The 16,213-nt window shown below is 44.6% G+C and overlaps 1 protein-coding gene across 24 annotated transcripts in view; it reads right to left on the bottom strand.

Moving 5' to 3' along the window:
* The window catches only part of CIT (citron rho-interacting serine/threonine kinase), a 165,456-nt gene extending 149,544 nt beyond the window's left edge, over positions 1–15,912 (bottom strand). For 9 of the 24 annotated variants that reach the window (XM_082699754.1, XM_082699733.1, XM_082699736.1 and 6 more), the window contains exons 1-4: positions 15,632–15,912; positions 14,255–14,500; positions 8,933–9,074; positions 1,682–1,857 (exon numbers count right to left, since the gene is read on the bottom strand). In XM_082699754.1, the coding sequence (XP_082555880.1) occupies positions 1,682–1,857; positions 8,933–9,074; positions 14,255–14,350 (414 nt within the window). In that variant the 5' untranslated portion in view covers positions 14,351–14,500; positions 15,632–15,912. Of the gene's footprint in view, positions 1–1,681; positions 1,858–2,455; positions 2,598–8,782; positions 9,075–14,254; positions 14,501–15,631 lie in introns of those variants that run through there. The other 15 variants (XM_082699731.1, XM_082699749.1, XM_082699748.1 and 12 more) reach the window with 8 other exon arrangements.
* Positions 15,913–16,213: the final 301 nt, after the last annotated feature.

Below are 16,213 nucleotides of genomic sequence, written 5' to 3'. Positions count from 1 at the left end.
AGCACAGCACACAGAACAGGTGCTTAGTCAGTGCGTCCTGATGATAGGTGGTGGCTTGGGTATTGGGAGCTTGAGTGAGCATCTTCCATTCCCCCCACTTTCCAAATGATTTGCAACGTCTTCCATTCTCCCCTTTCCAAATGATTTGCAACGTCCTGTCATTTCTCCTTTCGGTGAAGTCACTCATATTTCACTGCTAAACACAGGCTACATCATTCCTGGACTGACAAGCAGCCTCCTGCCCTCCACTGCTCCTTTGACTGGAGGCCACACAAAGTCACGGAGTCCTCAGACTCCGATCCCAACCTCCTCCTTCCAAAAGTATAACACCGATCCCCAACCGCCTCACAAAGTGAACAGCCATTCCGAAAAACAGTTCTTCGGGGAATGGAGAGTTACCATGTAAAAGATACAGAGTTTCTATGTGGGATGATGAGAAAGTTCTAGAAAGAGAGTGGTTATGGTTGCAGGCAACGTTGTAAATGCACTTAAGACCAGTGAATTGTACCTTAAAAAGGATTAAAACAGTAAATGTTATGCTATGTATATTTTGTCACAATTAAAAAAAGGTTCTTCCTATTTCCCACAGATGACCCCCTCCCCAACCAAATGTCTCATTTCTCCCCATTTCCTAGTCCATCTGTTCTAAACCACTAAGAAGGAGGAAAAAAAAAAAATAAAAGACATGCGCGCGTACACACGCACATACGTATCTGTATAGAATTCTAGTACTCATTCCTCCAAAACATCACACACACACAGACACACACACACACTTCCACCTGCCACACTCCCGTCATGCCTCTCTGCCCAGAACCTACATTCCCTCTCAGTGGTGTGAACCTCCCCTGACTGTCCCTGGCTCACCCACATCTCTCCTCACGCCACAGTTGGTGAATTTGCTCCCTGCTCTCCCTTCTGGGATGCTTTGGCTGCTGAGTGCCTGCTTTATACATCTGCATTTTTCCTCCACTTTCCAAAGTTGTTTTTAAAGCCTGTAACTAACAGCCACGGAGCTCCAATTCCTTCTGCAGGCTTCCCACGGAGCTGGGTACATTATCGGACCCACGATGTGCGCTCGGATGTCTGTAACTAATAAACTGCTCTGAACACCAAGGCTGATGACTGTCTCTCTAGCAACCCGGCAAATGAATCAATATGTCTGGAGCAGAAGCCTTGTTCAAAGAAAGAAAAATACCACGATCAGAAAGAGAAGTTCCTACCTGCCTTTAAACAAGCAACACCCTAGCCGCAGAATAATTGTATTTCATTTCTTCAAAATCCTGTTTAAAAATCAAATACCTACAGCACAAATAAAGAAAATGTGTCCCAAAGTGAATGCTGGCTAACCCCACAAGATGCATATCTCAAACACCCAGCGGACGGTCACGAAAGGTCATCTTAAATTTATTAGTTAAAAGGCCATGTTGATTCTGAACAAAATACAACAAGAGAAATGTGATAAAGAAATCAAGGGGAGCTTTTGAGCCTTCCAGATGAGTCAATATCCGTTCAAGAAGAAAAGCTGAGAATGTGAGAGAGCCTTCTGCAACCATCATTAACCAGAGAGTCACCCAGGAAATCTTGGGGGATCCCAGATGCCAATTTCACAGATCATCACCTTTGCAGTGAACATTCTGGCACAGAAAGGGGAAAGGGCGTGGTGTTAAAATGCTCCTACCTGCTCCTGGGCCAACAAGGTCTTCTTCTTCATGACTTTCATGGCATAGATGTCCCCAGTGGCTCGCTCCCTTACCACCTGCACTTCAGCAAAGTGACCACAGCCCACAAGACTTCGGACTTCAAAGTCCTTGGCTGAAGGCTGGAGCTCCTGTAATTCAGCTATGGTGTCGGAATCTGCAAGAGATGGAAGAGTTGCTCCCAGGTAAGGAAAGCATTTCAAATACACGCATCTTTATGAAAGAAAAAAAAAAGAAAGAAAGGAAAAAGTATTCCTATGTGTTCCCTCACTGTCAAAAGACATTTAGTCACTTTCTCATCCGTCATGAATAATTATAAAATCAGCACAAAAGTGTTTTTATATGTTAAGTTAAAATTAAGGACTCCAGAAATTCCAAAGCAGTTTCCATGGTAGCTATAATTTGAATCCTGTAGACTCAGAAAATAGGAGGAGAACATAAATCATGCTTTTCTTCCTCCTCTCTGAAGGCTGCAGGGCAGTGTTCGGTCAAACATGTTTATTAGCACTTAGACTGGCTTATCATGTGACACAGGCAACATGATTCCCATCTCAATCCACTTTGGAGCTGACTTCCAGATCATTCCATGCTCAGTGTGTTCTGTACAGTTTTATCTCAGTAACCTAGGTTTTATCCCACTATCCCATCTCGCTTGGGTGCTAAGAGAACTACCTCCTCTTCCTTAATATACAGCAGTGCTACAAAAACAAACAAACAAACAAAAACAAACAAGAAAATAAAATCAACCAACCAACCAACAAAATAAAGCCCTGACGTTTGCTCTGCAGAGTTGGCAGGTCACACACTTGGAAGGGTTTACAACTATCTTTTTCTTAGCATATAGTTTTCCTCCTTCTCCAAGTGCAGTCTCTCAGTGAGTATCTTAGTCTGCTCAGGCTGTTAAAACAAAATTCCATAGATGAGGTGGCTTAAACAACAGGCATTTATTTCTTATGGTTCTGGAGTGTGAGAAGTCTGAGATCAAGGTGCCGGCAGATTGAAATCTTGGGGGGGAACCCACTTCCTGGCTTACAAAGAGCCATCTTCTCACTATATCCTCACAAGATGGAGTGGGAGGGAACCCTGGTCTCTCTTCTTCTTCGAAGGACAATAGTTCCATCACGAAGGCCCCAGCTTTATGACTTTATCTAAATCTAATTCCTTCCCGAAGGCTCCACCTTCAAATGCCACCATATTGGAAATTAGAGCCTCAACATTTGAATTTGCAGGGGGACACGAACATTCAGTCCATAACAGGTAGAGATCCGCCACATAGTAGGGATTAAATGCATGGCAGATTTGGAATCGATGTTATATTTATTGATGCTCTAAGAACACAAAGCGGGGACATCACTGCATATGCAATGACTCTAAGGGTCTGAAAGAATGGAGTGGAACAGCCGTATCTGACTGGAAAATTCAATCCTTCACATGATAGAGAAACTCCATATAGAGAAACGGGGGTTATGCTCTGAAAGAAGACAAGAGGAACACATAATAATATTATCCTGGAGAATCCCTCAGAGAGGTGCCATGATGAAGACCAAGAGACTCTTGAACTGCCACATGGACACTGAAGTCGTTTGGGCACTAGAGCGGGTTGCCATGTCCATGGTTGGGCACCAGATACAGCCAGGAGGCTACATTCTAGAGTTATACTCAGCTTGGTAAGTTATTCACATAATGAGAAGAAATGAGCCCAGTGAAAGGGAAAACGATTTCATACCTATAGTAGCTGGGCATCAAGCATATTGATAAATTAGCCAATGCAGTTTTAGTTGCTACCCATCCCCTTTCTTTGTGACATGGGTAGATCTGAATTCACTGGGATCAAAGGCACAAATAATGAACTCTACTGCACTGGGTATATTCCCACCCACAGACCACACCTCTCTTTTCAGCCAATCACCCTGAAAACACCTCCCTTCTGTCCCCTGGGGGAATCAGCAACAGTGCTGGGTAGATCCAGAGAAACACACCATGACCACAGTAAAAAATAAATCTAAAATGCCTTTGTGGAGAATTCCATGAGCTGAAAGCTGCACAAGATTTTCCTTTTGCCCTGACATCCCTGTGCCAAGTCCTATCTTTCTTCCCTGCCCTTTTTCCAAGTTTCTTTCAGATCAGGTAGTTTTGAATGATAATTCCCCAAATATGCTGGCTTGCAACTTTCTGGGCTGAACCTAATTTTATTATTGCTTGCACTCAAAGCCAACCTCTCTCGATTCTCTGCTGGGCCTTGGGTCCCTAGGTTGCTTATAGCATTTGTCCAACTTAACTCTGAATCTGTGGCTGGAAACCACCAGGCATTTCAATCATGTAAGCAGACAAACTGCTTCAGGCAAAACCACAAGGATACCCAGAATTCTGAGAAAATATTCCATATGCCTACGTCTTTTTCCAAAGGCTGTGGATTATTAAGGCAAACAGGTCAGATACTAAACTCAAGTGTAGGACAATTAAAAACAAACAAAAACAAACAAACAAAAAACACCTTCACAATGTCCCTTCATCCCAGCAGCTTTTGTGACTCCAAAACCACATCCCACTTCAGCCCTGCATCCTGTTAATTACAGCATTTAAGGACTGAATACTGAGGTGGAAATGGAGACCCAAAGCACTGTAATGAAAATGCAATCAAAGCATGGCCTTGTCAGATAAACATTTGAAACCCAGGGGCAAAAGACAACACAGCTGAGCACAACCCTTCTTCTCCTGAAACTCAGTCAATTCAACATTTCAAATTTCTAGGAATTTGTCCTTCACAGAAACGCTAGCAGATGTGCTGGAAAACAACACACCGAAGTATGCTCATCACAAGCACTGCTTGCAACAGAAAAATAACCAGAAATGACCTACAGGTCCAGGGGCACTCAGGTGGCTCAGTCGGTTAAGTGTCTGCCTTGTTTGGGTCATAATCGGAGGGTCCTGGGATCTAGCTCCACGTCAGGCTCAGCATGGAGTCTGCTTGTCCCTCTCCTTCTGCCTCTGCCCCCAACTCATGCTCTCTCTCTCAAGTAACTCAAGTAAAATCTAAGGAAGGAAGGGAGGGAGGAAGGGAGAAATAAATGACCTAAAGATCCATCAACAGGAAAGTGGAATCAACCTAAAGTCCACCACATAGAAGAATATTAGGCACATAAAGTAGCTCAATCTCCATGAGAATATTCTTTAAGGACAGGGATTTTCTTCTGTTTTGATTGCCACTGTACACCCAGTCCCCCAAACAGAACCTGGCACAAAGCAAGTGCAAGTGTAAATATTTGTTGAGTAAATATATTGCTAAATGAGCAAAGCTAGTAGCAAAATATTACAGACATATATCCGTTTTGTGTAAAATGAAACTAGAGTGATGTTAGAACATACATGGAAAGGCCTGACTGATTGCTACAGCAGGTTGCCTGGTACACAGGAGTTCATTACATGGTATTCTCTTTACCTTGGGACATGCTTGAGAATTTCTATAATAAATATTTTATAAGGACCCCCCAAAATTGCAATATTATGCACCAAACTGGTAACAGTGGTTATCACAGACAGAGGAGATTTTGAGGGATAGTCTCTCATTCTGACCTTTTTTTTAACTTTGTGTCCTGTTTATAATTAGGAAGAAAAAATTCTTAATGTTAGAATTCACCTGTTAAGTACTACAGTTGTTAACATACAGAAGCTCTTGCCTACAGTAAATGTCGCTGAAAGCGCATAGGACCTCAGCTACTGTCAAATCAAAGAACAGTCCAATTTCGACAGCTATTAACACTTTCCATGTTTAATATCAGTTTATTTTTTATGCAAATTCTGTAATACAATGCTTAAGGTTTTCCTACTTGGTTCGCTTGGCAATACAGTCATTTGACCCATATTTACTGAACATCTACCATGTGCCAGACACGGTTTTAAGCACTGGGAATAGAGCAGTAATTAAGAAACAAAAATCTCTTCCCTGGTTCCCAGATCCAGGTTCCCTGCTCCCCACCCTCCTTTGGCTCAAGGCTGGGACACCTCTTCAGGGCTATACTTTCTGTCTGGTTGTGCCCAACAGTCCCCAAAGAAAATCTCCATCTCTATGACAAGATGCAAGAAACTCCTGCAGTAGCAGCTGTTGGGCTCTTTTCCACATGTGAAAGTGAAGCTTATGTTCCAAACAGAAACCCAAAAGAGGAAAACACACACACACACACAACCAGCCATACTAATGTAATTACCCTTTTACAATCACAGCCTCTCGGCCTTACTCGCCAGGAAGCCTCTTCAAAAATACAAAACAATTCCTTGCAAGAGAATTCTATTAGAAAAACCTACATTTCGCCAAGCCTAAGTCCCCGGATTACTGAAGGAATTTAGAAGATCCACTACTTTAAAGTATCCAGAGGGCAGGGGCGCCTGGGTGGCTCAGTTGATTAAACATCTGCACTCTGGATTTCAGCTCAGGTCATGATCTCCAGGTCATGGGATCGAGCCCCCTGTCGGGCTCCTTGCTCAGTGGGGAGTTTGCTTGTGATTCTCTCTGCATCTCCTTGTGCTCATGCTCTCTCTAAATAAATACATAACATTTTTTAAAGAGTAAAAATTAAAAATAAAAAAAAAAGAACCAGGGGGCCGACTCCAGATTGATGACGGTGCCTGTAGATGGCTCGATAAATTCGCCTGCCTCCCTATTTGCCCTCCCCGACCACTCCCTACTTAAAAATTTAAATACTCAAGAAAGTAAGGTGGGGGTTTATTCAAACAGATATGGAATAAAGAAAAGGACCCGAGTACATTTTTAAATTAAAGACACCCAACATATTAAATATATGTTGAGGCTGGCAGCTACCATTATTGGGTTAACATTTATTATCTCGTATGTGTCAGGCAATGTAAGCCTGGTCTGTGCCCTAATTCATTCAATCCACGCACAGCCTTCTTAAATATTATTTTCCCCATCTTGCGGATAAGGACACAGAAGAGACGAGGTACAGGTAAATCGCGAAGTTCATTGTGGTGGCCGTATGATGATTTTAGCTACTCAAAACTCCCAGCTCCTTTGGATAGTTGCACATTCCCCCATTCAATGAGACCCAGGTGATCAGGGTGCCCTGAACCCCTGGGTACCCAGAGGAGGCCCATCACACTTCGCATCCTGGCCCAGTGCCTGCTCAAGGGGTAGGCAGATGACCCAGAGCAGACCTAATTAGAGAAACATTGCACAGGGCATGGTAGCCAATCCCAAAGATGGTGCCCAATGAATCACACGCCTCCTGGAATTCACTTGTGTAGTTCTGGGGCACATGGAATCTGGGCGGCCTATGACTCGCTTCAAATAACAGAAGGAGGCCAAAGAGACCCTCCGTCCCTTCCACACTTCAGCCCTGAGAAGTCCTGGCAGTTTCCACTGGAGCACTTTTGAAAATCCTGAGCTGCCATGTAAGATGTCGATGTCTCTGCTAAAGGGACCAGATAGATCAGAGGTCAGCAACTTTTTGCTTGAAGGGCCAGAGAGTAAATAATTTTAGGCTTTGTAGGCCACGCAGTCACAGACACCACGACTCCAAGGCCACGTCATGAGAAAGCAGTCAGGGAAAGTACATAAACAAATGGGCATGGCTAACACAGTCCATTAAAACATTGTTTATAGGGCGCCTGGGTGGCTCAGTTGGTTAAGCAACTGTCTTCGGTTTGGGTCACTATCCCAGAGTCCTAGGATCCAGTCCTGCATCAGGTTCCCAGCTCCATGGGGAGTCTGCTTCTCCCTCTGACCTTCTCACCTCTCATGCTCTCTCTCTCACTGTCACTCTCTCAAATAAATAAATAAAATCTTTAAAAAAAAAAAATGTTTAAAAAAAAACAAAACAAAAAAAAACCTTTCTTTACAAAACAGGTATCCCATGCTGTTGTTGGCTGACCCTTGATGGAGAGACCACATGGAGAAGCCATGTGGAGAGCAGGAGGCCCTGAGACTTCACAGAGACAGGGAAAGGCCCAGTCATCCAGAGCCCCACCTGAGTCCTGTCTTCCAGGCAACCAGACACGGAGCGGCCATCTTGGACGTTCTAGACCAGGAGAGTCCCGGGTACCTGCAATCTTAGCCACTCTTAGCCAGTCACATGGAGAGGAAAAATCCTCAGCTGAGGCCCATCAACCCGCAGATTCATGAGAGGTAATACAGCGATTACTGTTCGAGGCCACTATAGTTCCAGGGACTTGGTAACACATCAAGGACATATAAGGGACGGTTTCTCACACTTGTCATTACTGAAATTTGGGGCCAGATATTTCTGTGCTGTGGTGGCTCTTCTGTCATTGCAAGAAGTGTTAGCATTATCTCTGGCTTCACCCATTAGATGCCAGTAGCACCCTTCCCCTCCCCCCAAGCTGTGACAACCAAAAATATCTCCAGACGTTGCCAAGAATCCAGAGACGACCAAAATCACCACTGGTTGAAAAACACTGATGTAAGGTAATCAAATACAAAACTGGGACACAGACATTAGCAGCTAACTGCCCCCCCACAGGGCAGAGCTGATCTACACCTTTCATAGGCCCTAGGTATATCTGCCTTTATCAGCCTCTTCCTCCATTTAAAAAAAAAAAAGAAAAAATCAAGGGGTGCCGGGGTGGCTCAGTCAGGTAAGCATCTGACTCTTGATCTCAGCTCAGGTCTTATTCTCAGGATTATGAGTTCAAGCCCGGGGTAGGGCTCCATGCTAGATATGGAGCCTACTTGAGGAAAAAAAACTACTTAAAAAAAAAAGTAAAAAATTATACAGTGACACTGACATAAAGATGCATGTAACCCTAAATCATTATACATTATTACAGTCATATTTTTATCTCAAAATAAAATTAAACTAATGAAAAGTTCAATTTATTAAAATTAAATACTGTGGGCCCTAAGCACTGTGTTTGTTATGCCAGCTAGATTATCAGCTCTGAGTGGATATAAGGACGGAACCAGAGGACATCATTTAAGACTCTGGATACAGCCATACAGAAAGCTTAACCCAACCCTGGATTTCTCAGTTTTACAGAGCCACAAGTTCACTTTTTGGCCTAAGCTAGAGTTGAGTGTCTGTCACCTGCATTTGGGAAACCGGACTTACCTGGCTCCCAACTGCAGCAGGTGGGAACTGACCTTGAAACTGGGTCTGTTTCCTCCGAGCAGACCACCGGCCACTAACTCATACGGCCTCCTGCATCTCTGCAGTTTTGTCTAGCAGAAGAGTTTTCAAGGAAAAGTTCTCCACACTTACACTTCCGGACAAAGTTGCTCACATGCTTGATCTTCATCAGAGCAGGCTGACTGCATTCTCCGAAGAGAACGAAGAGGGCATCTAATATCCCTTCTCGGGAAAGCGGAGACATCTGCTGTTGAGTCAGAAAGGGTGGTTTCCCCTAAAAACAGCAAACAGCAGATGGAGACACTGTCAATAATGAAAAGCTTTGATCAATAACATCCACGCAGAGTAAATTACAAGCCACCAACTCTAACTGCTCACGACACATGCTAACAGCACAATTCTGGGGCTTCGTTCTTTAAAGCAACATCAATTGAGAGTCATTACGTTATCGCTCCTAAGATTCCATTACTGTACGTTCCTTCCAACAGCACCTGGGGAGGAAACTTCACAAGCATGCCATTAATAAGAAAAGGCCCTTTTTGCTTTCCTTTTCTTTCTTTTTTTTTTTTTTTTCAATTTTTGAGAGGGAGAGAGAGAGAGAATGAGCCAGGGTTGGGGGGAAGGGAGGGAGGGTCAAAAGGAGAAGCAGATGCCCGATGAGCAAGAGCCACGCCCTCCCCAATGTGGGACTCGATCCCAGAACCCTGAGATCATGACCTGAGCCAAAGGCAGACACTTAACTGACTGAGCCGCCCAGGTGCCCAGAGTCCTTCTTCCTTAACAGTCTGAGTCTCATCGGGAACACTTACTCTGGACCCTGCTGGTTCTGAAATATTTCCATGTCTCTACAACATAACACTGTGACTGCTACTTGTTTTGAGTGTGCCCAGAGGTCTGTTAATATAACCGTGGTTTCTTCCATTCACTCGAACAATCTAGAACAGTATGAACGGACTGACCATACTAAAGCTGAACTGATTCATGATCTGGACTGGCAGATTATATCTAACCCACAGACAGGTTTTGTTGGGCCTGCAGCATTTAAAAGAATTTGAATTATCTGCCAACATTGAAAAATCAGGAAATTTCTCCCAAAAGAGGGGGTGGAGTTTGGGAGTTCTCCTGAAACACTGGAGGATGGAGCCACATTGCCCCACATTCCTGCCTGGTGATGCTGAGCTGTGGCTGAGTGAGGCTGGCCCTCTGGGTAGTGAATGTGCTCTGCAGTTCATTGCAGACATGACTCCCTGTCTTCCATCTAGCCCATGTAACTCAATCATAGTCACGGCCTGACCACCAAATACATGAGTTTGCTACCTCTGGTCTAGCACAATGATTTCCATGTGCCAGGCTATGGACTGTGTGGAGGTAACCCTGCAAAGGCCCGTGACTCTGTAGGTGCTTGCCACCACTCCCGTCAATAGCCAGCATCTGTTTCCGGTCCCCTCGAATCTGTGCTGTCTCCGTGACTTGCTTCAAGCAACAGGTGGCACAAGTGACACTGTGAGAGCAGAGCTCTAAAGGAATGTAGCAGCTTCTGCTTTTGCTCTTTTGGGAAGCCACTTGCCATGTAAAAAAGCCTAGGCTAGACCTGGGGTCAGCAAACTATAGCCCATTGGCCACTGTGGCCCCTGCCCTGTCCGTTTTTATAAATAAAGTTTTATTGGAACACAGCCATACCCATTCATTGACATATTGTTTGTGGCTGCTTTTGTGCTATGATGGCAGAGATGAATAGCTACAGCTACCCCAAAGCCTAAAAATATTTATTATTTAGAGAAGAAAGTTACAAGACCTGGATTAGACTACTGGCTAATGCAAGACCTCATAGAAAAGTCAGCTGGCGGAACACTGAGATGCCCCAGCCAGCAGTCAGATGGTCCAGCCCCAGCCAAGCTCTCAACACAATATGGCCCCTTCAGTGACCCCAGCTGATATCACAAGGTGGAACAAAAGAACTACATAGCTGAATCCAAACAACCCACAGAATCATAAGAAAAAAATAAATCACTGCTGCTTTCAACTTTGTGAGCGGTTTTGTACACAGCACCGGATACTAGAACTGAACCGGCTGGCTACATTTGAATCACCTGAAGATCTTAGCTGAAAAACAAGTCTCTGGTGCTATCCCTGACCTACTGAACTAGAACCTTCCAGTTTGTCACTGAGAATCTGTTTTCTTAACAAGCTCACCAAGAGATTTAAGCCTCAGCCAGGTATGCGAGATATTGGGTCACAAGCCACCATACCTTCCCCTTTAGTTATAGTTCTGCAACAAATTCTGAAAAATAGTCTTTGTTCATCTGATTTTTACTGAGCTTAGACTAACTAAGCAACAGTTCCCACATAAAGTACTGACACTTCACCAAGTACTCAAGTCTGACACAAAATGAGAAAAATTGAATGCCACATGATGACTGGTGTATAAAGATAAATACATTCAATTTGAAGTGATCTATAGGGGTGCCTGGTGGCTCAGAGGTTAAGGTTAAGCGGCTGCCTTTGGCTCAGTCATGATCCCAGGATCCTGGGATAAAACCCTGCATCCAGCCCCCTGCTCAGTGGGAAGCCTGCTTCTCCCTCTCCCACTCTCCCTGCTTTGTATTTCCTCTCTCCCTGTCTCTCTGTCAAATAAATAAATAAAATCTTAAAAAAAAAAAACAAAAACAAATAAAGTGATCTTTTATTTTAAAATCATGTCCTTCCTCTGTTGGTGTTTCTTAAAAATATCCCTTCTTTATGAAATGAAAGGACCAGAAAATAACAGGCTTTTCTCTATATCGGTTTTGTTACATCCTTCTTACATCCCTTACTTGGCAAAATAAAAAAGCCTATGTTGACCTAACAAATTTGTGAAATTTTCCTGGCTCAAAAAGTCTTCCGACCACCGACACAAAACTCGTTGGGAAGTCAAGAACAATGTTAAGTAGAAATTAAGAACCGGTCCAAAATACTTCCCTGCATGGAAAACAAAATCACTCTTCTATCTAAACCTCATTAAAACAGTATTATAGGGGGCGCCTGGGTGGCTCAGTGGGTTAAAGCCTCTACCTTCGGCTCAGGTCATGATCCCAGGGATCTGGGATCGAGCCCTGCACCAGGCTCTCTGCTCAGCTCCCCCTCTCTCTCTGCCTGCCTCTCTGCCTACTTGTGATCTCTGTCTGTCAAATAAATAAATGAAATCTTTTAAAAAATAAATAAATAAAAATAAAAATAAAACAGTATTATACAGGGAAAGACCAGTATCCATACCTGGTTAGATAAATGTTAGGTGTATGTTATACTTGCACATAATAGCTTTCCTGGGGACAGGGAAGAACTCATCATGCAAAAAAGATGAACTGGGGATTTACCCACAACTCTTGCTATATAATGACATTTAAATATAATACACACTTAATAAATTCTAACACACGCTGGCAGTCTTCCCAATGGTTACATGCCCAGCTTCTGTTGTCAGAATAAAATTGGAGCCTGGCTCTGTCATTTATAAGCTACGTGATCCAGCAAGTCCTTGCTTCCCTCAATATCTGTCTCCTTCCTTTTTTTTTTTTTTTTTAAGATTTTATTTATTTATTTAACAGACAGAGATCACAAGTAGGCAGAGAGGCAGGCAGAGAGAGAGGAGGGAAGCTCTGCTCCGCTGAGCAGAGAGCCCGATGGGGGACTCGATCCCAGGACCCTGGGATCATGTCCTAAGCCGAAGGCAGAGGCTTTAACCCTCTGAGCCACCCAGGCACCCCTTTCTCTTCCTTTTTAAAATGTAAATAAGAAATGTCCTCACATCTGTTACAGAGCTGAAGTGAGATAATCAGGAGCATGCTGGCTCGGTATCCAGCACATTGGAAGCCACAATTATTACATAAGGAGCACATTATATGCCTTTAGCCAATTTTGTAATAAGTCAAAAAAGTTTTGGAATGATAAAACACAGCAGCACTCCGGTCAGCTAACTAGCATTAGGAATAAATTATTCATTTGTGAAAAATGTCTCGTGACTTAAAATGGCGACAGAAGTGGTCCCACAGAACAACCAACCTAAGCTTTCAATCTGTTTCCATTCTCTTCTGTTTGAACATTCCTCAATACCAGTATTTGGGGCGGTGGGGGATAGGGGAGAGTTACCAAGAAAGTATCAGTATTTATCATATAGGTATCCTTGAATAAATACCTTCCTAAATATAATTACTCCTAAGCCTACATAAATTTATCATTTTTTTTAAAGATTTTATTTATTCATTTGAGAGAGAGAGAGATCACAAGTAGGCAGAGAGGCAGGCAGAGAGAGAGAGGGAAGCAGACTCCCCGGAGAGCCAGATGTGGGACCCCATCCCAGAACCCTGGTATCATGACCTGAGCTGAAGGCAGAGGCTTAACTCACTGAGCCACCCAGGTGCCCTTAAATTTATCATTATTATAACTAGTATTATTTCTACACTTAGCATTAATAATAGTTACCATTTATAACCAATGGTTTACCAAGACCTAAGCAAGAAACTAAGTGCTTTACGTAAAGTATCTCATTTCATCCTCATGATAACCCTGTGAATTTGGTGCTATAACCTCTGTTTGAAAGAGTGGCAAATGGATGCAGAGAAGGCAACTGAGTCACCCAAGGTAACACAGCCAACAAGTGCTGGGGCCAGGATTCAAACCCAAATCCTTACCACTATCGGGATTGTTCCCCTGACTTGGGGTTACACAAGTCAAACAAGAATCTCTACATCAACAATGTTTCATCTACATCAAAAACAAAAGAATTAGAAATCTGTTTGGAAACTATTCCCTAAGCTGAAACACTTCTGCAGCCATAGAAACAGGAAGGTTCTTTATCTTGAGCGGAGTATGGGTTTCAAGGTGTGGGTATTTACCAAATCGGTTTTTTTGTTTGTTTGTTTTTTCGTTTTGTTTTAAATAAAGGTCTCTTCAAGACGGCGCCCAAGTGTCTCAGTCGGTTAAGTGTCTGCCTTCAACTCAGGTCATGATCCCAGGGTCCGGGATGGAGTCCCGGTTCGGGCTCCCTGGTCAGCAAGGAGCCTGCCTCTCCCTCTGCCTATCCCTTCTCCCCCGCCCCCCAGTCAAATGAATAAATAAAAAATCTTAAAAAAAAAAAAAAACAACTCTTCAACCAAAAGAAATAGTATTATACCTATAGCAATTTTAGCCAAAAGAATGCCTTTGTCTGTTTTTCTTTAACAAAGGGCAAACCGTAGTACAGATAAGTAAAGTGGGAGAAATGATTTTAAAAATAAATAAAGATCTCCCTTCAAGGACAAGGTTGGCTATCTACTCCTCTGTCTGTACAGTGGTTCCTTTTTCCAATACTATCAGCAAGTATAAAACACCAAATGGGATTTTTCCTAGAAGATTAGCCTCAGTCCTATAATAAGAATAAAAGTGACAAGGAGGTTCCAGGGAAACAAACACAGGTGAACAGAGTTGGCAGCCTGTTACCTGGAAGAAATGATTCAGCCTGGAGGCCCGGGTGGCAATGGATTCAGCAGCACCAGCGTCCAGCAGATTCCGTGCTCCATATTTGAACTTCAGCATCTCTCCAGTGATGAAGAGCTCCAGGAGAAGGTCAAGTGTGTGCAGCCAAACTGAGGAGGAAGCACTTGAAAGATCCTGATCTTCCACGAAGATGTCAAGGATAGGGAGGTGAAAACCAGCCGCCACAAAACAGAACTTGGGAAGTTCAGGCTGACAATGCACATTTTTAAAAAAAGAGGATTTTAACTCACAGCAACAAGAGATCATATACTTATCTGAAATATTCTCTTACAAATCAATTTGTTTTTTTTTTTAAGATTTTATTTATTTATTTGACAGAGAGAAATTACAAGTACACTGAGAGGCAGGCAGAGAGAGAGAGAAGGAAGCAGGCTCCCTGCTGAGCAGAGAGCCCGATGCGGGACTTGATCCCAGGACCCCGAGATCATGACCTGAGCCAAAGGCAGCGGCTTAACCCACTGAGCCACCCAGGCGCCCCCAAATCAATTTGTTTTTTATCTGCACCACCAATACTGTAACCTCCACAAGGGCGGGAGACCCAGCCCGCCACACAGTTGGTGCTAATACTTACTGAATGGATGATTGAAAAAAGAGAATTACAGGGGTGCCTGGGTGGCTCAGCGGGTTAAACCTCTGCCTTCGGCTCAGGTTAATATCTCAGGGTCCTGGGATCGAGCCCCGCATCAGGCTCTTTGCTGGGCAGGGAGCCTGCTTCCCCTCTCTCTCTGCCTGTCTCTCTGCCTGCTTGTGATCTCTCTCTCTCTCTCTCTCTCTCTCTCTCTCTCTCTCTCTATGTGTGTGTCAAGTAAGTAAATAAAATTTAAAAAAAAAAAAAGAATTACATAGTACGTTGCAAAGAAATATGTACTACAAGGTTAAAAAAGAGAAAGCAAGGTAAGGGCAATTGGTGCGTGTGCGCTGTTTTTAACAGCGCAGTCGGAGTAGACTTCACTGAGAAGGTAACATTTGAAGCCAGATCTGAAGCGGGTAAACAGTAATCCTTGCTGAGGGGCGGGGGAGGCAGGAAAAGCGTACCGCTTAGAGGGAACAGCCCAGGCTGGGGCTCTGAGGCAGGACCTGGCCTTCTCGGACAATAGCAGGGAGACGAGAGGGGCTGCAGCAGAGGGAACGACGCGGGAAGCGGGAGGTGACTGACGGAACCGAGGGTGTGAAGTCGCACAAGGCGGATAATAGGGAGCTGCCGCACTCCACCAGACGGAATAATGCAGGTAATGCTGACAAAGAGCGAAGGCGGAACACAACAGGGGACCCCCTCCAGGTTTAAGAAGGGAACTCCTGCCCCGGACATCACCTACAGACCTTGAGGCTCTCTCGGAGGAGGACCTGGGAAGACCCTCGGGCCCCCAGCAACCTGGGGGGCTACACCACCGCCCTCCCCGCAACGGGAGGGAAAGCCGGGACTGGTGTGGGTGGAGGCGGCTCTGCCCCGGGCCTTGCAGAGGGGAGTGAGGGAGAAATGCGCGTGCGGGGTTTGGACTCACGTTCAGCCGACCCGGCCGGTCCGCGCTCTGCTCCACCCCGCGCCTCCCGCCGCCGCGTTTGAACCCGGCGAACATCATGGGCGGGGCTCAGGCGTGTCCAAACCAATCAGAGTGCCCGCTCTTAAAATGACCCGCCGCGTCCCAACCGAGCCCCACCCAAGTCCTTAAAGGGATAGAGGAAGTGAAAGGGAGAACCAATCAGATTGTTTCTTCCTCTGACTCGTGACCAATGGAAAACGGGGAGGGACAAACCCCGGAGGGCCGCTCCTGGAAGTTTGAAATTGGCGGTTAAGCAGGACGCTCCGCTTGTGGACGCGTCTGTTGGTGTCCAGGATCCCTGGGGACGGCGGGGCGCTATCCTCTGCTTTCATGGCCACCTGCGAGGAGGAAAACAGCCAGG

This window comes from Mustela nivalis (assembly GCF_964662115.1).
Source record: "Mustela nivalis genome assembly, chromosome: 14".
NCBI classification, from domain to species: domain Eukaryota; kingdom Metazoa; phylum Chordata; class Mammalia; order Carnivora; family Mustelidae; genus Mustela; species Mustela nivalis.
The sequence above is the reverse complement of the archived record's forward strand: the minus strand, read 5'-3'. Positions and strand labels throughout refer to the sequence as shown.